Genomic DNA, 23,476 nt, shown 5'->3' on the forward strand with positions numbered 1-23,476 from the left:
TTCTAAAGCAGGGGAAGGAGCGCAGCTTGGGGTGGGGAGGGTAGGAGCCTGAGAGGAGCCTGCTTCCCAAGCCTGAGCTCTGCCCGGCTCCTTCTCCCTTCCCGGACGAGGCTGGGAGCAGGGGGCAGTGCCTGTGTTCACAGGGCGTGCGTCCCATTCCCCCACTCATTTTATTAGGCTGGATGAAAGCCTGGAGACATAACTTTATACTCAGAATTCATCTCTGTGCCTCTGACAGAGGAACTGGTTTGAGGAAAAATTCTGTGTTCCAGCATCCCTTCTGTGCACACTGATTGGGAGTCCACCATGTGTGGGTGTTCAGCAAGGCTCTGAGGCAACTCAGACCTGCCAGATTAATAGGGAAGAACCCATACACAGCCCCCAAATGGGTGGCTCAAAGGAGGCTTGGGAGAGAAAGTCCAGCTTCAAAGGGAGGTGACACTGGAGTGAGACTGAAAATGGGGGTGGGAAGTGGGAGGAGGGCGGTGGCAAGAAGCAAGGGCTGGAGGGAGAGCCAGCCTAGGCATCAGGACTTGTCTGTCATGCAGGGCTCGTCTGTCAGGCCCTGGCTAGTCTGGTTTAGCTGGCAGGAGAGAGGTGACAAGGACGTGGGCTCTACCTCCCTATAGGTTTCAGGACACTACATTCTTCCTTTCTGGGAGATTCTTCCCCTGGATGTCCACATAGCTCTCTCCCTCCCTCCCTTCAAGTCTCTGCTCAGATGCCCATCTGTCAGAGAGGCCTCCCAGATCACCCGTTATAAAAGGGTCACTGCCCTCCCCTGCCCCATCTCTCCAGTGCGGTATTCACTCCATAAGAGCAGGGACTTTGCTCGTTTTGTCCACCGCTGTACCAAGAGCTCGAAACAGTGCCTGGCACAGAGCAGACACTGCACAGACATGTATCTGCTGGATAAAGTGAGGACGAGGCAGTGCGCTACTTCAGGGTTCACCAATACCTACAACAATAGCGGCCTCGATAGGTGCTGGCTGGGTGACCTGTGTGCCCTCACTCACCTAGCTGGGGATGTAAGCCCTGGATAGGTCCAAGAGAGCCCACGGGGCAGGGGGATTATGACATCTGCCAGTGAGAATAAGGTCACCTGCCTCTTCTCTAGAGCCGAGCGGGATCAGTTCCTCGAAGGACGCTCTCCCAGCTCCCCTGACCCGTGCTAAGTGATCGGGACCCGGCTGGGAACAGTGCTCAGGTTCACCGCATCAGACTGCAGCCTCCAAACACCAGCTGGGGCCTGACCCACGCTCCTCAGGAGCGACACTGAATTTTGAAATTCCGTCTTGACAAGATAGCTCTTGAGGAACTAGAGGCCGACAGGTCCCTTACAGAGCTCCAAACCCAGAAGCACTTCCTCAACCTTCCATCCCGGACAGGGGCCCAGATTTCCAGGAGAGAGATCCAAGACCTTCAGCCCCCAGGGATGACACAGGTGAGCCTGAGGTCCCCGAGTCCAGGAGCCCAGTGGCCATAGCACTAGGAGCCAGACCACACCGCCAGCCAGGGTGGCCCATCCACGCATGAATCAAGGGAACCAGGAGAGTTCTGGAAAGATAACTGCCACTGCAGTCGCTTCAGAGAATTCTGGGAAGAAAGCGTGAGCCCAGGGGACCTTGGAAGGTAGAGGCCCAGAGGCGCTCTGGGGCGTAAATGCCACTCTCCTCTTCCTCTCCACTGGTGGGATACCAGCGAGAGAGTCAATCATGTATTCAGACCTCAGCCCTTCCAAACAGTCTTTAAAGATGTAGGGAAATGGTGCCAGCCCTAACCTTCCTGAGACAGTCATAATGCCTCATGCAAGGCCCTGGGAGGGAGAGACCACACGGCCCTTTTCTCACTGTGTAACCATCGACTCAGGGGCTCACCTCTGCACCTCTAAGGTCTTGTCTGGGGAAGGATGTCAAAAGGCAGGGTGGTTGTCAGTTGTGTGTGAAAGCACTGAGCACTCGCCAGGTGCTCAGCAAAATTCTGGGCCTGCCTTCCTTCTCTTAACTGTGTTCAAGAGTGTTGGCCATTTCCCAGTGATTTCCCTGGGAGGACCAGTAGGGGCTTCAGGACATTACCTGGAACCTCCTCCCCCAGCCTTGCAGCCCCCTGAGGCCGGGGCCTTGTCCAAGTGTCACCTCATCTGCTGTTCTGGGGACTCCGCGTGCAGAAACACTCGGGGCACTTGTTTAATATGCAGACTCGTCACCGCGTTTTAACAAGGCTCTCCAGTGACTGCTGTTCCCTGAGGTGGGGATCTCCACCCCAGAGGGCCTGTCAGGGCTTCTGGATGGATGTGGCCGCAGGCTCGGGGAAAGGTGCTGAGCGCACCCAGTGCAGGAGCAAGGTCTCAGCGATAGAGAATCCAGAAGGAAAAGGTGCTCACCTCCGCCAGTAGAGGGGGCTGTGAGCCTTCAAACCACGAGGCGGCCCCTGGCTGGATCTCCAAACCTAAAGGGATTTCCGAAGGTTCTCCCAAGGGCCACACTTGGGTTTGCAAAATTTGCACGCTGTTTGACAACTATATACTTCTTATCAAGCAATTTTACTGGCTGTCAGTGCCTAGCTTTTCTATTTTTCTTTCACGTACCCTGTCATGGGCCCAGCTCTCCCTTGACAAGAGAACAGCAGAGACAGTGAGAAAGGACAGAGTCAGACTCAGAGCTCAAAGGGACCTGGAAACCCTCCCTGGCTCAACCCCTCCTCTTCTCCACTAGGAAACAGCCCCTGGAGGTGAAAGGATGTACCCGGGGTATGGGGAACACTTTGATGTACTGGGAGCTGGGATCCACTCCATGTCTGTCCTGATGACGTTCTGAACGTTCACTGTAGGAAAGGGGGGCCCCTAAGGTAGCAGCTGAAGGGATTTCCTCCCTGATGACAGTTGCAAGCGTACAAGGATTACTAGTTCCAGCCTTGGGTCCCCATGCTGTCAGGAACCTGACTGTCTGGCACTGAGTCCTCCGGACTTAGCCTCTGCTGCTGAGAGGAGCCACAGAGACAGCCCCGCTGCAGTCAAACATTTGCGAGGCTGGAGGCCACTGAAAAGGACCTCTGGGGAGAGAAGTCCCCGCTTCTTGCCCTGCCTTTGAGGGAAGAGAGCAGCAGGGAGAGGAAAGGTCTCATTAGGAGCTTGAATTTCAGGCTCTCAGGTACTGGATGCCCGTCCAGGTAGGCAGAGGCTGTGCTGGGTGAGGCCACTCTGTGTTTCTTCTGAAGGATGGAGAAGGAATGGGGGACCTTGCTGGGCATCTCTCAGACTTTCCTGACGATGTGCCAGCGCACTCTTGTGCTTGCTCTTCTCTCTCTCTGGGTGTTGGGCTCTGTCCGGGTCTGCCTGGCTGGCTCCTGGGTGCCATGCGCAAACACTCAGAGAGCACCAAGTCATCCAAGCAGGGGAACCGATGCTGAGAGACTCAGGAAAGGCAGCAGGAAGGGACAAGACAATGGGCCTTTCGTTTCTATGGAAACAGCACCTCAGGGTGAGGGGCTGAAGGAAGAGAAAGCTTCCACTTCACCTCCAGTCCAGACTCAGGAAACAGCCCCTTTTGTGGTTGGGCTCCCCCTCCCTCTTCCCTGCCAGGTGTTCACCATGGCAACCCTTCCTCCAAACAAGAGGTGCACAGCAGCAGCAGCATCTGGTGTTGGGGGAGCCAGGAAGCCTGGGGGGAAGGGATGGGCCAGCTACCCCTCCTTGTTAGGACATGGGCCCTGGCCTGGGTTTGAGTCTTGGCCCCACTAATACTTACTGTGCCCTAGGACCACTTAATTCACCTCTCCGAGCTTCCACTTATCACCTCCATGGTTGTTGTGAGGGCCTGGCACATGTGAAAGGACCTGGCACATGGAGGCGCTCAATAAATGCTTCCTGGACAAGTGGAGGTACAGCACTGGTGCTTCTGCTGTGCCCAAATGCACAGAGACTCCCAGGCCTGACCTAACTTTAAGGAGCAGAGACTGAGTGTGCCAGGCTCTGTAGCAGGGCCAGGGAATGAGCGGAGAAGAGGGCTGTGATCCTTGCACTCAAGCCACTCTCAGGTCAAAGCTGGGCTGTGGGGGAAGCACTCAGGCTGCCCATAGCAAGACCACAGGCTCTGCCATCACTACCTGGACAGCCAGGGAGCCCAGTCTCACCACTGCAAAGCCCCACAGCCACGGAGGGAGAAATCCCAGCACAGAAACTCCTTTGACTCAGAGATGCTGACCTGAGAAAAGGCACCAGCAGTGGCCTTGGCTGTCACCACCAGCCTCTGGAAAGGCTACAGTGGAAACTGCTCCAGAGAGAAAGATAAAGGCCAGGATCTCCAGGGGATCCCAGAGAGATGGCCAGAAAGATACCACCCCCAGGAACCATCTCTCCCAGAGGTAAGCAGCATGTAAATGCCACTTATCAAACAAACTCAGGGAAGAACCAAGTCAAACTATTTACAACAGAAACGAGGAAGGTGGGTCAGGGCATTGGGGGGCACAGGTGAGGGTGTGGTGTGTTTGACCAGGTGAGGTCCTGATGACAGGTGATCCAGCAAGGAGCAAGCTTTGTAGAATGAACCCTAGACTCAGGGGCGGGGGTTGGGCCTTAGCCCTGCCACTGGGCTGCGCTGTGCCTCTGCTTCTTCATTTCCAAGGAGAACCTTTCCAAGCCTCTAGCAGGAGTAATCGTAGCTCTCAGGCCACCCCATGCCCACCATCTGAGCACTTACATCCTTAAAACAGCTGGGCAAGGCAGGCGCCATTCTCCCCTTCTAGAGAAGAGGAAACTGAAACTCAGACCTGCAGTGGCTGGCCCCAGGCCACGAGGGAGATGAAGGCCAGAGCAAATGGGACTGTGTGACCCCAGAGCTCCTGCCCTCTCCACGCCAGCGAGCTGCCTTTCTGCAGTTATGAGGCAACACTCCTGATAAGGGCCAGGGGCCTGGGGGCACTGGGCCCGAGGGGGAGGGCTCACCTGAGACGTTGGCACTGGAGCCCTCGTTGGGCCTCTTCCCCATCATAAACTCCACTTCAGTAGAGGTCTCGGTGGAGAAGGAGCTCGCTGTGCCGTTGGGCGCTGCAGGCCTCTTGGCCCGTCGGCTGAAGAACCTGCTGCCAAAGCGCTTGCTCTCCCTGGCTGGGGGGGCCTCCCCATTGGCAGCTTCTCCCTTGCCATTTCGGGCTAGCGCCTCTCGGGGTCTGGGCTTCAGGTCCATGTGCAGGTGAGAGACCACCCTGCCATCCTTCCGAGTCAGCTCTCCCAAGGGAATGGGCTCCATGGGGGGCAGCACCTGCTCCAGCGTGACCAGGTCATTCAGGAAGCTCTCCAGGCGCCGGGCAGACTCGCCGCCTCCGCTGCCCTCCTCCTGTCTCTCTGGGTCACCGCCGGCCTCCCGCTGCTGTCGGGCGGCCCAGCGCATCATCTCCCCAGGCGGGCAGCGGCTGCTTGACACCAGAGCGTACTTGGGGTTGATGAGCTTGCGAGCCACAGTGGAGGAGTAGTTGGGGCCGAGCCTGCCAGCACCTCCTGCCAGGCTCAGCTGCTGGTACAAGTTCACCTCCTCGGAGATGGCATATAGCTCGCGGAACTCCACATCAAAGGGCTCCACGTTCTGCCCTGTCAGGAGAAGGAGAAGGTTCCTGTCCACGTAGGAGGAACTCCAGGTGAACCTGGGAACATAGGGACAGAAAAGCAAGATGCATGTGCCCAGGCCTGCTGCCTTGCCCTGCCAGCAGCCCCTTGGCAGGCCCATCTCCACACCCATTGCCCCCGCCCCAACCTGATCCATCGCCCGGGCCAGGTGCCTTTCTGCCTGTGGAAGGCACCTCTTGGCCTGTGCTCTGGGGTGCTCTCCCTCCACCAACCCAAATCTTCTCTTTCTTCCAGGTCTGGGCCTCAAATGGAGCAAGCAGGCAGTGGGTGCAAGGCAGGGGCATGAGAAGTCAGGCCTGGATTCAAACCTGGTTTATACCCTGTGTGCCTTGTAAAATGGGGCTCATGGGCCTACAGCCAGAGTTGCTGTGGAACTCCAGTGAAATAATGCATATAAAACATTTAGCTCAGTACCTGGTACAAAGACATTTAATAACTGCAGCTGCTATTATTGTTAATATCATTCCATCACTTATTGGGTTGTTTCTGAATTTTTAGGGCATTTGGTGTCTGCAAAGCCCCAAACTAACCACATAAGAGGACTTAGGCCATTTATTAATTGTTTCATATGCCCAGGTCTCTTTTTCTCACCTAGATGTTAATTTACTTGGGGGGCAGAGACTGCACAGTTCCTGTTCCTGGTGATTTACTTCTGAGTCAGAATGCGGGGGGCATTCCTTCCATGCCACAGCCTCACATTTCTTTCCCAGGTCTGGTGCATTTCGCTTTCTGCTTATCTCGCCTAACAGTTAGCCTCAAAATGCAGCTGGCTGCTGTGAACCATGAAAGGCAGGCAGTGCTGAATGGCCAGTAACAGCTGACCCTCTTTCTGGAGTAATCCAGGAGCCAGAGAGTTTGAGGGAAGGGACTGGCCAGGGGGCTCTTCTTTGCCATCGGGTCAGACAATATCTCTTAAACTCTCGACTATGGGGGCTTCAGTCCAGCATCTTCTTAAACATGAACAATTATTACCACGAATAAAGGCCTCCGGGGCCCTTCTTGGACCTGGCAAAACTCACCTGTAAGAGCCAGTGGCTACTTTTTCACCATCTACCATTAGGAACTTTGATGACAGGGTCCCCTTGATCTTCCCCATGGGCATGTAGAAGCCGACACCTGTCACAGAGCGGACACGGATGTTCTGTTGAGAAGAGGAGAAACGCACCGTCACACAGGTTGGGGGCCTACAAGGCTCTGAGCTAAATCCACTTGGCAGAGGAGCCCACTTGTCCACGGGACCCTGCCTGCTGGCTGCTGTTGGCACTAGCCTCTGCTTCCTGCGGCCTTACAGGTAGGAGCCCATTTGGACAGCAGGAGGAAGCCAGCAAATCATGCTCGGGGCATAGACAAGCCCAAGGTGGTTCCTGCCTGCTCCCAAAGCCCCCAGAAGAGAACCAGAGCCCTAGCTTGACACTAACGCTGAGCACCCCAGGACCGGGCCGGAGCTGCTTCCTTAGTCTCAGCAGCCTTGGGATAAAATTTAAGCTAGGCATGTAATTTAGGATTATCAGTTCATGAGGCAAGATTTCAGACAGAAGGGCTTGAGACCTTGATGTTCACCCGAACCCATGAACTGGGGAGGAGGCGGAGGAAGCGGCAGAGGCAGTCTTCATCTCATCTCCTGCCCTCCCTCCCTACCCGCAGTGGTACAACTCACCCGAATACGGAAGTCAGTGAGCTCCAGGCCCTGACACATCTCTAGGAAATACTTCACGCCTGCCTCATCCAGGATGATGTACACTGGGACACGGCGCTTAGAGGCAGCATCCACAATGTCTTGGAAGATATCACCATCGGTGAAGAGGTCCATGACCACAGCAATGACCTGGACGGGGAGGGCACCGGTGAGGAACGCCATGTCTAAACACCTACAGAGACACATCTCGGCCCAGAGAGGACCAGCTGGGCCCTGGGTAACTGGTGGGCAAGAGTCAAGAACCCCATCTGCACCACCCCTGGGTTCTCCACGTCCCCACCTACCTCCGAGCACATCTGAGCCCAGGAGATGGGCTCTCTGCTCTGGGAAACGCCTGAGGTGCAGGCCATGCTGCTCGTACCTCATCCTTGACCAATCCCCACCACCCGACCCTGGGGATTTTCCAGCAGCTCTTCAGAAGCCGTATCAGGGGAGCTCTGGGGGCTGAGGAACGTTGGTCCTGGTGCCCTAGGGAAACAAGCAGGCTCAAGAGGATGCCACTACTGAGGCATGGAATGGACTCCTCTCCGCAAGCTGTGGAGCTGCTCACACGCCACCTTCTCTGCAGGCCTCAGTGCTTGCATCTCCCTGCAGCTGTGCAGGGCCGGCCAGAGCTCCCCTGGCCTCCAGCTGTCCAGGCCATCCCACTCCACCGTCAAATCACAGTCAGTACCCAAGACCCTTGATTTCCAAAGTCAGTCCTGATTACCCATCCTGGAAGGCGAGGCCTTCTGCAGCCTGAGGCAGATCTGCCTTTCCTTCCTTAGCATCCTCCGTTGTCCTACACACCCTTCCTGTGCTCCAGCAGCAGGGTTTTCTTGCTGGCCCCCAGCACTGTGCACATGACGCAGAGGAAAGGGCATGCTTTGGGGTCAGAGAGATCTGGTGATAACCGCCTTCTATTTATGTGACCTTAGGCAAGCCACTGAACCTCGAGGAGCTCTGTTTCCTCCTCTGCGAGGTGGGGATACGCTGTACTTTAAACATCTGCCGTCAGGATTAGAGAGATCGTTTGTAAAGCCACACACGCAATGCCTGGCATGTAGTAAGTCCCAATCCACGGTAACCACTGTATGGTGGAGGGAGTCTGCTTGTGGTTGTAACTGAAAGCCTGAACTCTGAAGTCAGGCGGACCAGGCCTGGTGTACCAACTCCACTGCTGACTCGTCAGAGCCCCGGCTTCCTTGGCAGCAAAGTGGAGCGAATAGTAGCGTCTATCTCAAAGGGCTGTCGTGCAGGCTCAGGGAGATAAACCAAGAGAGCACTTAGCATAGTGCCTGGCATATTGTAAGCGCAGTAAGTGGTACCCTCCATTACCATCACCACCACCTTCACACACGCTGCCTACCATCACCCTGCCTCTACAGACCAGCCCTCACCATTCACACAGTATTACTTAAGGCTCTTCCCAGCTCCTACATTTAATACTCAGCCATTCCTACAAGGAACATTTACTGCGCCTCACAGGCAGAGGGAGGATCTAAAGACAGATAAACTATAATCCCGAACTTCAAGGGGTTAATCCAGCTGGAATGATAAAATGATAAGATATTTGCACAAAATAACTAAAACATAAGGCAAAATGAGATAAATGCCTTAAGAGATACAGAAATGACCTTTGAGGTGAGTTCAAAGGCTGGAGGGGAAGAAAGGGAGATTGGCCGATTACTTCCAGCCAGGGAAGAACAAGACTTCCCCAGGGAGGCTGAAACCTGAAGAGCGGGCAGACTGGGCACCATGAGAAACAGGCAGGGAGGAAAACAGCAGGGAAGTGGGCAAGGCTGCCATGCACGGGTACGCAGGTTGTGCACCGCACGTGGACACTGGGCTGAGCGGGTGAGTGGAAGCTGTGCCTGCCTGAGGAAGGGACATCTTTCTCTAATCTGCACAGGCCTGCCACATGGGCTAGCAGGGGCCTAGGAGGTGGGCATTTCAGGCAAAGGCCACAGCACAAACAGAGGCACTGAGGACGAGGATAACATGCACTGAGCACTTTTGATGTGCCCCACACTGTTCCAGGTGCTTTAGGTAAATTGCCTAATTTGACCCTCACAGTGCGGAGGACTGTTGTTCCATTTTACACCTGAGGAAGTAAATGCAAAGGGGCCAACGGCACACAGCTGGCACGTGGCAGATCTGAACTCAGCTCTAAGGTATTTTAGAAACATCAAATCAAAACCTGTTTTTTTAAAAAAGATGAAACAAGATAGACAAACTTCTAGCAAGACTGATAAAAACAGAGGAGATGCAAACAAAATACTAAATGAAAAAAGAGAAATAACTACAGACATATTTACTTTTTAAGTAAATAACTATAGAAATAATTGCAGACATATTACTTTTAAACATTTTTAAAGGAATTCTTACTATTTAAGAAAGAGTAAAAATAGGGGAAAAAATTTAAGACCATTTACACATTGACGAATTTGAAAAGAAAAATTACATGGATAAGTCATTAAAAGTGAATTAAACATAATACAGCATAATCAAGGAAGGTTTATCCTAGGAATGTATGGATGACTCAACATCAGAAAATGTGTCATTTTGAGGCCAGCCCCATGGCCAAGGGGTTAAACTCACATGCTCTGCTTCGGTAGCCTTGGGTTTGCCGCTTCACATCCTAGGCGTGGACCTACACACTGCTCATCCAGCCATACTGTCGCAGCATCCCACATAAAAGAACTAGAACGACTTACAACTAGCACATACAACTATGTACTGTGGCTTTGAGGAGAAAAAAAAACAAAAAAAAAGGAGGAAGATTGGCAATGGATGTTAACTCAGGGCCAATCTTCCTCACCAAAAGAGAAAAAAAAATTTTTTTTAAAGAAAATGTATCATTTTAATTTATAACACTTATGGGGTCAAGGAGAGGACATCATATATTATCTTAAAAGTTTTTAAAAGGATATGATAACACTAGATCCCTATCTGTGATTAAAATTCTCAAAAAACTAGGCCTAGAAGGGACCTTCCTTAACTTGATAAAGGCTATCTACTAAAAACCCACATGAAGCACATTTAACAGAAACTTCAGATGCATTCCCTTTAAGTCAGGCAAGGCAAGAATACTCGCTATCACCACTGCTGTTCAACAAGGTACTGGAGGTCCTGATGAATGCAATAAGACAAGAAAAAGAAATGAGAGATGGAAAGATTAGAAGAGACAAAACTACCAGTATTTAGAGATGATCTTTTTATAGAAAACCTAGTCGAATGCAAAGAAAAACTGTTAGAATTAATAGGAGAATTCAACAAGATTGCTAGATACAAGAAAAACTTATAAAAAATCAATTGCATTCTTCCACTACGGCAATAAGCAACTAAAAAAAGAAAAGAAGAGCCATTCAAAATTGCAACTTAAACACATAGTATTCAGGAATTAATATCTTTATGGAGAAATTTTGAACACTCTATTAAAGGACATTTAAAAATACATGAATAAACTAAGAGAGAAATCATGTTCATGGATAACAGGATTTAATATTTTATCTCGGGGCCTGCCCTGTGGTGTAGCAGTTGGGTTTGGTGTGCTCTGCTTTGGCAGCCCGGGTTCGTGGGTTCGGATACCAGGCACGGACCTACACCACTTGCCAGCCACACCGTGGTGGCGACCCACATGCAGAGTAGAGGAAGACTGGCACAGATGTTAGCTCAGGGTGAATCTTCCTCAACAACAACAACAAAAATCCAATTCTCTTGAGACAGCCCCAGTGGCCTAGTGGTTAAGTTCAGCACACTCTGCTTCGGTGGCCCAGGTTTGGTTCCCAGGGGCAGACTTACACCCCTCCGCTGTCAGTGGCCATGCTGTGGCAGCAGCTCATGTACAAAAAGAGGAAGACTGGCAACAGATATTAACTCAGGGCAAATCTTCCTCAGAAAAAATAATAAAAACTAAAATAAAAAATCCAGTTCTCCCCATATTAATAAAATCCAATGCAATTTCAATGAAAGTTCAGTAAATTTTCTCAAGGAACTCGAATACTTCTAAGAGGTAAGGAAGAATGAAGATCCACAATAACTAAGTCAATTTTGAAAAAGAAAAGCTTAACAGGAGACACGTGTCCTACCAGATAGTAAGACATACCGCAGAGCCATAGTAATAAGAACTGTGGTACTGAGGTGGGAAGGAACTAAAAAATAGACCAATGAAGCAGAATGGAGAGACCAGAAACTTACATGTGTCTGCATATATACGTAAAACTTTCAAGTCTGACATGGGTAGAATCACAACTAAGTGGAGAAAGGATGCTGCTTAATACATGCTTTGTTAAAATAGAGAAAAATAAAGGTGGAGCTCTACCTCATACCACATATAAAGGTGAACTTCAGGTAAGCTAAATGCCTAAATGTGAAACTAAAACTAATAAAGGAATTGATGAAATGTAGGAAAATATCTTCATGACACAGCTAAGAAAGGATTTCTTAAAATTCCAAAAGCACAAATCATACGGCAAATAAAATTTAAAAGGATGCATTTGACAAATTAGGGATTTCTGTTCAAAGAAAGATGCCATAGACAAAGGTAACTGATGGGTGACAGGGAGAAGATATCTGCAATGTCTACAATGAAAAGAAATTAATAATATACAAGGGATCCCTGCAAATCAGCAACAAAAAGACAGGAAATTAATTAGAAAAATGGGCAAAGCATATGAATAGGTAATTCCTAGAGGAGATATCTGAATGGCTAATAAGTATATAAAGAGAAGCAGACCTTATTAGTAATCAGAAAAATTCAAATTAAAGCAAAGAGATAAAAGAGAGAGCAATACCACTTTACAACTATAAGATTAACTAAAAATTAGAAAGGTGGATAATTCTAACATTAGTGCGTGAGGAAAGGGGAGAGCTCATTTACTGCTGGTGGGAGGGGACAATGGCGCAGCTATTCGCTAGAGCATTGTGCAGAGCTTAGTGGATTTCAGGGTGTGCGTAACTACAATGCCACTCTCAGCTGTGCACCCAGAGAACCCCGTGGATCTTTACACAGGTCTATAGGGGGCAAGAACAAAGACATTCACTGCAGCTTCCTTTGGGATAGCAAGGAGTTGGCATACTTAGATGTCCATCTCTAGAAGAACGGTGAGGAATGTACACGACAGAGTGCTTTGTAGCAGACAGAAGCAATGAACTAGTTCCATGCGCAGTAACTTGGATAGTTCTTTTTAAAATGGATAGTTTGACTTGAAATGTTAGAGAATGAAATCTGTAGCCTAATACCATTTATGTAAATAAGAATGCTCGACATAAAATAATGCTGCATGTTTTTCAAGGATACAGACATGTCCAAGGACACATACTGAATACATTAGGGTGGCTGCCTATGCAAGGAGAAAGGAATGGGAGGCAAGAAGAACACAAGGTAAGAGGGGCCTTGCATGGCCCAAGGGTGGCAGTGGACCATGAACTGAGGTCCAGTCTGCTCTGCACTCGAGGTCCAGAACAAACAAACACAACACACAACAGTTGGCCTGGAGCAGTGGCCTGGGTACGGGGTAGGTACAATGAGGTTGGGGCCAGAGCACGGACAGTTTTAACATGACCCTTCGGGCTTCATTCCATTGGAACACGGCTTCCCACCATCTTGTAGGGCTCCTGATATCTTGTCTCCCAAGTGCAGTCTGGGGCCAAGAGTCCACTGTTGGCTCATTTCCAAACTCTCTACAGTGTCCAGCTTAAAGTCACCCTCAATACATTGCTGGGGATTGCTTCACTGGCTCATGGATGTGCTTCTCGAGTCACACTCCTGCTTTTGTTTTGTAACTGAAAAAGCAAGCAGGGAGCCAGCCAGCCCTCACCCCCACCTGCCAAAGGATGTGCTACGAGACCATCACAAACTGGATGGAGAGGCAGAGTCCTGAGGGCCCTGCCTTCAGGAGACTTGGTCTGCGGCACCCTGGTGAGACCCAGCCACTGCGTCACTACCGATTAAACAATGAAAGATCCGTAGTGGGAAAAAATCAACTGCTCGCTGACTCCTGCAATCTCCTTGTGGAGGAGAAGTGATAATTACCCTGCGCTTTGCTTTCTGAGGGCACCGCATGACATCCGGCTCCACAGCATCGGGCCCAGGAAACCAGCCCCGCCTTCGCTCTGGTGTTTAATGTGCCACGTGATCCTCCCCGCCAGACCTAACTTCAAGACTCCCAGTGTAAATGGAAAGTTGGGTTTCAAAAGAAGGACGTCACAGGCTCAGAACCCAGGGAGACGGATGTCGCCAGGAGAGGAGTCACCTCCTCCTCCCGGCGGGCTCCCAGGGCCTTTACCTGGTACCCACTGATGGGCAGCACCCGGGAGAGGGGCCAGTCTGCGGCGGCAGGAGACTGTAAAGCTGTTGCGGTCCCACCAGCAAAGAGGCTCTGATGCTGTGATACTCCTCATCGGGCATTTGGTTATGTCACTGTCTCCTCCGTGGAGGGACCGAGCGGAGGCGGGGGAGCAGGGGGGAGGGGTAGGGAGCCTCAGAAGTCCCCTCTATCTGTCATTCGACTTGAATTACACTGCCAGCTTTTTGGATTCTCTTTCTGGACTCCTTAATTACCGTTAGATCACAAAAGTAATGGAAGGGAATCCACCTTCCCCATGCACTCCGCGCAGCTCTGCTCAATGCCGGGGACTGGCATCGCTGGTTTGGATCACCCAGACTAGACGGCCACCGCTGCGCTGGATCTCCACCCCACAGAGCCGCGTTCGCCAGCCTCCAAAATCAACATCTTCTCGGTCACTCTGGCCAGAAGCCTGGGTCTACTGGCTTCCTCCTTCTCCCCACTGACCGAATCCAATCGGTCCCTGACTCCAGCAGGTCCTATCCCTTTGTGCACCTTCTCTGGGTCAAGTTCTCCATTCCCACTGCTCTGCTGCCCTGGCTCAGACCCCCCGCATTTCTCACCGAACTTCTGGAATAGCTTCCTCACTAAGAGTCTCTCCTGCTCCATCTCTGCCCTCCAATTCGTTCTTCACAGCAGTGATCGCCCCCAAACAGACTGGTGAACCAGTGGGTCCCTCAGCCCTTGAGAGAGGTCCACACTCCTAAACTTGGCATCTGAAGGCCTATGATCAGCCCTTCTCTCCTCTCCAGCTTCATCTTGGGCCACCTCACCTCTGCCCCTTGTTTTCAGCCGCACAGAATCACACACAGTTACCTTAACACAGGGTTTCTCTACCGCGACACTATTGACCTTTTGGGACCACTAATTCTTTGTTGTGGGGGGCTGTCCGGTGCATTGCAGGATGTTTAGCAGCATGCCGGTAGCATCACCCTGAGTGGTGACAACCAAAGATGTCTGCAGACATTGATAAATGTCTCCTGGGGGCAAAATCGCATCCCCTCCCCATTTGAGAACCACCACACATATCAGGCAGTTTTAAGGCCCTTTATTCCTACCCTTCCATACCCTGGTGAAACACCTGTGCATCTTTCATGACTCAGCCAACAATTTCCTGAACTTCTCCCCACCCCGCAATGTTCCCCACTCTCTGCTTCCTGCCCACGTTGTATTCCAGGCAAACAAGCAGAGTGCCTGACACTTCACTGTAACGTATGCTGACAGCTCTGTCCCTTACTGGGCTGTGGGCTCCTGTTGGCAGGGACCATGTGATTTTCTCAGAGTCTCCAACCTGGGGGACATCTCAACACAGAATCAGTTTTCCATGTTTGTGGAATGAATGCCTAAATGGAGGTTGTTTTATGTGCATTGTTTTATTTGTGGGGTGTGAATGTAGTTTTGTAGACATCTCTTTTATTTCATTAATGGCAAGGCACTGGGGTGGAGAAAGAAACAAACGCATGCTGAGCAAGATTCCTGGTTAGACCATCTTGTTGGAAGGGGAATTGAAGCTCGTCCTCAAGGGGGCAGAGAAGGGAAAAGAAGTTGGTGCCTCCCCAGACTGCTGTCTGAGCGACAGCTCAGAGGTCTGCTCTCTCTGCCTCTGCTCCACCACCCAAGGTCTTGAAGGAGCAGCCAGCTCATAAGTGAGGACAGTACTTAACCAACAAGTAGAAGTCTGCACCAAGGACATCAGGCCAGCAGGCAGGGCTGCCCCCTGCACATACAGCAAGCACCTTCGCACAAATCACAAAAATGATGCCGTCCTCCCTGTGACAGGGTGCACATCAGCCCTGCCAAGCCCCTGGGCTGTGCCCGCATGCAGAGCACAGGCTGCACCTCCTTACTTGGTCCCCGCACTGAAGGACCTTCCAGACTCGGAGAATCTCAGAGCGAGGAGGAAGCTTAACAGCTAGAGCCCAGCACCAAGGCTAAGTTACCCTACTGGGTCTTGGCAGAGGTGGGACTAAAGCCTGGGCTTCTGACCCCAGTCCTGAGCTTCCCTATAACACCAAGCTGTCACCCCCAGATGATGGGGACATAGCCTCTGGGGATGGATCCACTCTGGCTAGGACCCTGGGCCACCTCCAGTCACACAAAACCAGGATGCACTGGTAGAGACGGACCCCACCACTCTCTGTCTCACTGGTTTCCCAGCTCTGCTGACGTGCAGCTCTAGGCACTGGGGCAGGTGTGGCTGCAGTTGCTGGCAAAGATCCACCCCTTTCTCGCTCAGCTCCAGGGTGGGAAAAAGCAGGAGGCCACGGGTCAAGCCTGCTGATCTCAGGGGTGTGCCGGCGATGGTCACTTCTTGCTGGGGAAGAAGGGATGGGAGCTCACCGAGGCACGGCGGCGGTTCCACTCCCTGCTTTCCTACTGATTACCCATGCAAGCCTGGGGCCCGACTTTCACCTCCCATGGCTGCCCTGCCTTCCTCCCAGGAGACAGTGTGCACCAGATCCCATGAAAAAGACGTGCAGTTACGAGGGGTCAGTCAACTCACTCGCTGTAAGCTGAGTGAGGGTAACTCCCCTCAAGCGCTGCACTGGTCAAGCTGCCGCCTCCCAGAATGGCCATCTGTCTGGCAGCCCAGAGGAGTCAGTCTGTCTGGGCCAGAGAGCAGGCCTTCCCTTCCCATGGCAGGTGGTGCTGGGTTGGCCTCCGGCTCAGACATCTCCACTGGCGGAATCTCCTCTCTTGTCTCCCCCAGAGAGGGACTGAGGTCAGCACGCAGCGTACAAACAATCCCCCGGGTGAGGCGGGTAGGGGTGTGCCTGTTGAACAGGTGACCCCAGGGCCCCATCCTCAGAGATTCTGATTCAGCAGGCCCGCAAAACCACATCTGAACACCGCCCTTCCTCGGTGATCTGGATGCGGCGGTGGATGGATCACACTCTGAGCAACGGCTGGCGTCTGGAGGAGAATACGCTCCCTGGGAGCAGAGAGCCTTACTGGATGTGTGGCCGTGAGTGAGTCATTTCATCTAAGCCTCAGTTTCCTTGAGTGGGGAGGTGATGCCTTCACAGGGTGGTTCTGCGTTTTAAATGAGATAATGCAGATGTTGTGAGGAGCACAGGTTCCGGCTTGTCATGAGCGGTAGGTATGTGCCGGTGCCCTCTTCTCTTCTCAGCAACTGAACCCAGAACAAAGGGGCCATCACTTCAGAGAGGGGGTGAGAGGGCCAGTGTGGGGCGTGCCCAGCTCCTGGGGAGCCAGCAGCCCAGAGCCGCCTTCGAGTGGACAGCCAGGTGGAGGTGTTTGTCCTTTGCTCAGTACTGTGCCCAGCAGGCCCAGGCCAGGCAGGGATTAAGCCCAGAGAACTACACTTCCAGAAAGGTCAAAACTTGAACTAACTGAGGGGAAGGGCAGCTCAATTAAGGGAAGAAGAGTCTACACGATCCTCTGTTGTCGAGCAACACTGGGTGTCTACACCTGCACACTGGGCAACCAGAGTAGGGGGTACCAGAGTAGAGGACCTCCAGGGGGCTCCGGGAGCCGGTGCTGCTGGAGGACAGAAAGGATTCATCCCTGGGTGTGGGGCTCTCAGTGCCCTGGGTGCATCATGAAGACAGCTTTTGTCATCAAGACTGCAACAGGCCCCATCGGAATTATCACCAATTTCTGCACCAGCAGGATGTGAACTACTAAATATGCTTTACCTTAAGCTTCCTGTTTACGCTCCCGAGGAGAGGAGAGCCGAGGAGGGGAGGTCTGCACAGCCATCCAGTGGAGGACACCCAGGAACAGTGCCTGGCCCTGCCCCACCCGCCCTGCATTCTCCCACCCCTGGACTCAACGTCCATTTCAGTAAAGCCCCACAGTCCAAGAGCGACTGCAGTGTGGACAGCACAGCCCTTGGAGTCGGGTCCCACAGTGGCAGTGAGACCTGGGCAAGTTACTCAGGCCGCCTAACCCTGCCTGTAAGGTGAGGCTGCCTCAGGGTTCTTGTGAGGATGCAAAGAAACGCAGTGATGCCTGGAGAGAATGGGGTGTGGCGGCTGCCTGAGGCTGAGCTCTGCCCTTCCTCCCTCACAGGGCCTGGTGTCTGCTGCTGCGCAGCGTCAGCTTGACGGGGACGAGCTAATGCTGTCCCGATCCTTTCCTATCTCGGCAGGGGGTCTAATAACACAACCCTACACATGCCCCCTGCTCAAACGCTCTGGTCCCTGACCGCTGACACAATCAGGCCCGCAGCCTGGCTGAAATCCCTCCACGTGCTTCCAACCCACTCCCTCCCCTGACAATAAACTTACGCCTCCCGAGATTACTCTGTTCTCCAAACATAGCGGCAGGCTCCAGCCCTTGTGCCTTGACTCATGCTGTCAGCACCCTATCCCTGTGGTGATGGGAATGCCCTTTCCCTGTTGAGGTCCCTGTTTCACTCTTCCCCAAGACTGTCCCAGGATCATGCTCTGTGCCCAGCCCCCAGGGCAGCATGTGCCCTCCCCAGGACGCATGTCTGTGTCTGTCCGAGCAGACGGGGGTAGGGGACAGAGACCTGTCATTCCTTTCTGCACAAGGCCTGACATGCAGTCATTGCTCTAAACAGAATACCTCCATAGGGGCTGGCCCCGTGGCCGAGTGGTTAAGTTCGCACGCTCCGCTGCAGGTGGCCCAGTGTTTTGTTGGTTCGAATCCTGGGTGCGGACATGGCACTGCTCATCTAAACCACGGTGAGGCAGCGTCCCACATGCCACAACTAGAAGGACCCACAACAAAGAATATACAACTATGTACTGGGGGGCTTTGGAGAGAGAAAGGAAAAAATAAAATCTTTAAAAAAAAGAAGAATACCTCCACAGTAGGGCGTCCCCCTCGGGGAGCTGAGGAAGCAGTTTGGACCAGAGCCCTGGCCCACCAAGAGGGCAGAGCCAAGACCAACGGGGTCCTGTTCTCTGCCTGGAGGCCAGGCTGCCCCCACACCACCAGCAGGGCATCTGGGCTTTGTCAGCGGAGGCTTCCCAGCGGTCTGTAGCTGTGTTACATAGTTTCAGCCTCACTAATTAGACATCATTAGACACCAGGCTCCTTGGCTGCACTGGCAGCCACTGGAGCCCAATTCTGCCCAGCCCGGCTGCTTCCTCTCCTAGACCCCTTGGCCTTTGTGCAGGGCTCTGTTCCCGACTCTGCGGGTCACGTCTCCCTGCTGTGCCCCACTGGGGCTCATTTCTGTTGATCTGACCCTACAAGGCCATCACTCTTGACACCCATACCCCAAACTAGGTTGATGAAGGAGACACACAAAGGAGACCCTGGCTGGCTCTCCAGAGAGAGAACAGACTGTACCCATGTGAGCAAGGTCAACTAATTCAGCCATGAAGAACCATATGTGACCCACCAGGGAGTATGCACAGCAGTTCTTTTCAAGATCCTAGGCCAGCTTTTCCCTGCCCCACAGCATGCTTCTGGGATGACTTCCCCTGCACTAAGTTGGTGTTAATTAGTGAAAATTATCTAATGCAAGCTCATTTTAACATTAGCTTAAAGCTAAACATAATTAGGAAGATAAATCAGCTACTAAAAAAAAAAAATCCAATGAAGATACACAAACGGTTTTTAGGATCAGCTGCTGGTTTGGGTTACTGGCCCGGAGCTCTGAGCACTAGACAGTAAGTGGGCAGAGAAAAGCAGGACTCAAGAAGTACCTGCCGAGATATTTCTTGATTGATCCATCAGGGCAAGACAACTGGAGTTGGCACTTTGCCCGGGAGGTTCTGCGAAGTAGTGAGGATGCCTTCACGGCCACTGCCAGGTGATGCTACCCGGGAGGGCGTGCCGGGAGAGGCAAGTGGGAGAGTGCAGGGAGGGGTCTGGTTGGGGAAGGTGGTCACAGGGCGTTGGGGTGGCGGGAATAAAGTGAGTCCATGCACTCCCAGGCCTCTGGCCTCGCACACACCTGCCCTCTGCCCACCCCCCGCTCCACATTGGCTGCCTCAGCTGTCAATCCCGGGGAGGCCTCCGCAGCCCTGGAGGTCAGTGGGAATCAGACTCTCCTCAGTTCCCACCCAACCCCACTATTTACCAGTGGTGTGACCCTACCATCTGTAAAGTGGAAAGTTTCCCTATGTGTAAAACGGAAAGTTGCTGGATTGTTGTAAAAATGAAAGGAAATAATGTATTCTAAAAGGGCTAGCATGAGTCTGGCATTTAAGCGCTCAATAAATAATACCTATCAACCTGCCCCGAACAGTACTGCAATTTATTTTCTTTTTATCTCCCCCATTGGATTTAAGGTCAGGGTCCACATTTTATTCTTCTGTATATTTCTGCAACCTGGTACATAGCAGGTCCTCAGTAAAACACGTTGAGTGAATGAGCAAATGTGAGGACTCTCCAGGCAGCCTGGGAACCCTCCTGGGAGGCAGGGGGACGAGTTAAGGACACTCACAGTCTGTCCTTGAAGACCCACCATTGGTAAAGAGCCCTGGTCCTGCCCCCGCCCCAACCATCTGCTGACTCACTGCTAGAAAACAGAACAAAAAGAACCTTTATCCAGAGCCTCCCACATGCCCAGCCAGTACTGCGAGGGGCCCAACAGAATGATGACCACCATACAAGCCGTGCTGGGATGAGCTTACAGATTATTGGAAACTCGGGCCGGAGAGACTAGTAACTAGAAAAGCCACAGGCTCTTTTCCAGAGCTAAGATTCTGGGATCATTCCCAAGGCCACAGACTCCACGGATTTCAAAGAAGTAGAAAGAAAACTGCGAAAGGCGGCTAAGGCTGACTGGTCATGGTGCCTGGGGTGGTGAGGTGCGTGGTGGGGGCGGGGAGCAGGGATTGCTAGAGTGACTCAGCCCGGGGGTGGGGGCTCAGGACAGTGCCAGGAGCCTCTAGAGGCAGGCCGTCAGCCAGTACCCACCCCAGGTTTGGTTGTTCTCTGCCCTGCCCCTCCACCACCCCCTCCAGCCAATTGGAAGCTTGCCCCAGAACTGGCACTCTGAGAAAAGGGAGGCGGATCTGGCCACCAGCCAAGGTGAGGCAGCATCCTAGGGGGCGAGAACATGGAGGGATGCGGGGGGTGCTGGCTGGGAATCCATCAAGATCTCAGCTTGTCAGTGAGCGCACAAGTTCCAGGGGCCAGAAAGTGGCAATTGAAAAGGCAATATAGGTCCCTGGAAGCTACCTACACCAGAGCCACCAGGCAGAGAGAATTCTGCTTTTCCTGACTCACACAGAGCAGAGCAGCTAGCAGTTGTGGACTTGTTTGTCTCCAGAACTTGTCTGTGAGATTCCCAGGGCCTGGCTGGCAATAAATATACGTTGTTTCTAGAAGTTTTAGAGGGAAGAGGTGGCCCCAGGGGGCAGTCCCCAAAGGTAACCTGCATTTGTTGCAGGAGGACACAAGCCTTGAACTGAAACCTGGGTGGAATCCCAGCTAGCCTCTCATGTGAGTTCCATGACCCTGTGCTTTCCCTGAGCCTCTAGGAACTTCCAGGTTCCCTTGCAGGGTGCTGAGGATTGGATTAATCAAAGGGAATAACATGCATAGCACCTATCTTTCAACAGTGTTAGCTCCTCATTATAGAAATCCTTTTATCTGCATACATTACTCATCTTTTTCAAAATGCTGTCTCATACTCTTGCATTAGAGTCTCAGAACAATCTTGTGAAAGTAAACAAGAAGGCAAGAATTATCCTCATTTTACAGATGCAGAGATGGAGGCCCGGAAAGGTCAAATGATTTGCCCAAGGTCACCTGGTGGGTGACAGAAGAGACAGCCAGAGCAAGACCGAGAACACGCAGGCTCCTGGCTCCCAGCCGTGTGCTCCTTCCCTGGCAGTTGCCTGGCCTCCTCGCACTGCTACCCCACAAACTTGGCCATGCCACCCATGCCACCAAGAGAAGGTCATGAAGAAGGCGCCCCTTTACTGAGGCCCCATCTTCTACTTTTGAACTCCCTGGGAAACACCCATCCTCAGAGTCTCAGGGACACAAAGTGTCAGATTTCAGAGGAACCAAGCCTAGCCTTCCCTCTCCTCCGAAGACAGAAACACAGCCTGTCCCTCCGTGCTCCACCCATGAAAGCTTTAGTTCTGGGGAGTCTTTCCAGACTGCCCTCGGCGTCTTTGGGCCGGGTTCGTGCGGCCAGTGAGGCCCTTCTGGATGACTGTGTGAGGGACTCTCAGGGGTCCCTGGTTTGGGAGTTGGGGAGCCTCTGCGCCTTCCTGTCTCGTCTCCGCCCATGGCAGATCCCAGAGAAGATCCTCGGTTGGGGATTCAGACGCCACCACCTCTTGCAGACCAACAGCAGCTGTGACAAACCGCCACCACCAAATCAAGGCCAACAGATAAATGGGGTGGGGGGCAGTGGACAGCCGCTCCTCTCTACTCAGAGGAGGAAACAGGAAACACACCTGCATGGGGCCTCGAACCTGAACCCGAACAACGAGAGGCGACCCCTAGCTCTCCTAACTGATCTCCTGGCTGGGGCTGCCCCACTTCCTGGGAGGAAATTGGGCCGCACTTCCCTCCCCTGCTCTCCTGCTCCTAGAGGAGACAGAGAAGGCAGCAGTCACTTTCCACGACAACTCACCTTCGTACAATACTTTCTCCATATCCCTAGGCTTCACACAGTTTCTCCTTTGCTTTTCAAAACCATCTAGAAATCTAGGTCTTATCCTCCCATTTTGCAGGTCAGGAGCCTCAGAGAAGAAAGTGATTTACCCAAAGGAACACAGGTAGTAAGTGGCCAGATTAGGACAGAAACCAAGACCTTTCAACTTCAGAGTCTGTCCTCTGTCCTTGACATGAAGCTGGGTCTCCACTGCTCAGAGATTCCGGCTCCTGGGATCAGTGATTGAGCGTAAAGGAGAGAGGCTCAGAATCCAATAGCCAAAGCGCCCGGGCTTGGCAGGGATGCTGGGACAGGCTGGGGCAAGCTTCCGGCAGGGCTGTGAAGTGCTCAGTCCCGGGAGCTGCAGCCACACCCTTATCCACCAGCCTCAGTGGGACAAGGACTCTCACACAAAGCCCATGTGGAAAGGTCACTTGTGGAGGGATGAAGGTTTGGGGGGGCGGGTGGGCAGTGTGTCAGACCCTCAGGTCATGAACTGCCCTGAGAGGTTCCCTCTCGCACTGTGCATTGAAATCAGACTTTCAAAAGGCAGCTCAGAAGCTCTAGATAAAGTCAATGGTCCCTCTGAGATGGAACAGGAAAAGGTATCAGGAGCAAGTCAAGCATTGGGACAGGCTCTCAGACAAGGTGGTGAGGTGGCTAATGAATGGATTATCAGACTCAGATTTCACAAAGCAGTAACATTTCCAAACATTATACATGTAAACCGCTGGTTTTCTCCCTCCCTTTTCTTCACATCTATAGCCCGTGCCCAGCGCGACGCCTGCTACAGAGAAGGTGCTTGGCACTATTTGCTGGATGCGCTCGAATGGGGGAAGCGCTGATTGAGGCTAATGGGGGAAGACAGTGGGCTCTACTCAGTGGCAAAGGCTGCCAGCTGCAAAGCTGAGTCTCCTTGTGCTGTGAGCTGGAGATGCCAAGACTTTGCCACATCCCCTGGGCACGTGTACCAGCTGTCCAACCCCATCAGCTGCCCAAACCTCTAACCAAGGCTGCTGACTTGGCCAACCATGCCTCTTGCTCTGAAACCTCCCCCAAATCCCCCCCAAGTTAGAGCATTTTTCTCTCTGCTGCCAGACAGCGTGTTACAATGGGGATTGAAGGAGTCCTCTGGGCAAATGCAGGTCAACAGGGGACTTCTCCAGAAACTTGCTTCTCTAGAGGGATGCAGAGGCACAGGTCGCCAATAGGAGACAGTTTCCAATCTTTTAAACGAATCATTGACCACCTGTGACTGTTGGGGCCCTGCA

The 23,476-nt window shown here is 52.5% G+C and overlaps 1 protein-coding gene across 1 annotated transcript in view; it reads right to left on the reverse strand.

The window, feature by feature from the left end:
• Positions 1-23,476, reverse strand: part of FAM83F (family with sequence similarity 83 member F) — a 31,593-nt gene that overhangs the window by 3,196 nt on the left and 4,921 nt on the right. Inside the window, exons 2-4 of the mRNA XM_014858934.3 lie at positions 7,278-7,445; positions 6,640-6,761; positions 4,943-5,637 (exon numbers count right to left, since the gene is read on the reverse strand). Coding sequence (XP_014714420.2) covers positions 4,943-5,637; positions 6,640-6,761; positions 7,278-7,445 — 985 coding nt within the window. The remainder of the gene's footprint in view (positions 1-4,942; positions 5,638-6,639; positions 6,762-7,277; positions 7,446-23,476) is intronic.

This window comes from Equus asinus, chromosome 4, assembly GCF_041296235.1.
Source record: "Equus asinus isolate D_3611 breed Donkey chromosome 4, EquAss-T2T_v2, whole genome shotgun sequence".
Classification (NCBI taxonomy): Eukaryota; Metazoa; Chordata; class Mammalia; order Perissodactyla; family Equidae; genus Equus; species Equus asinus.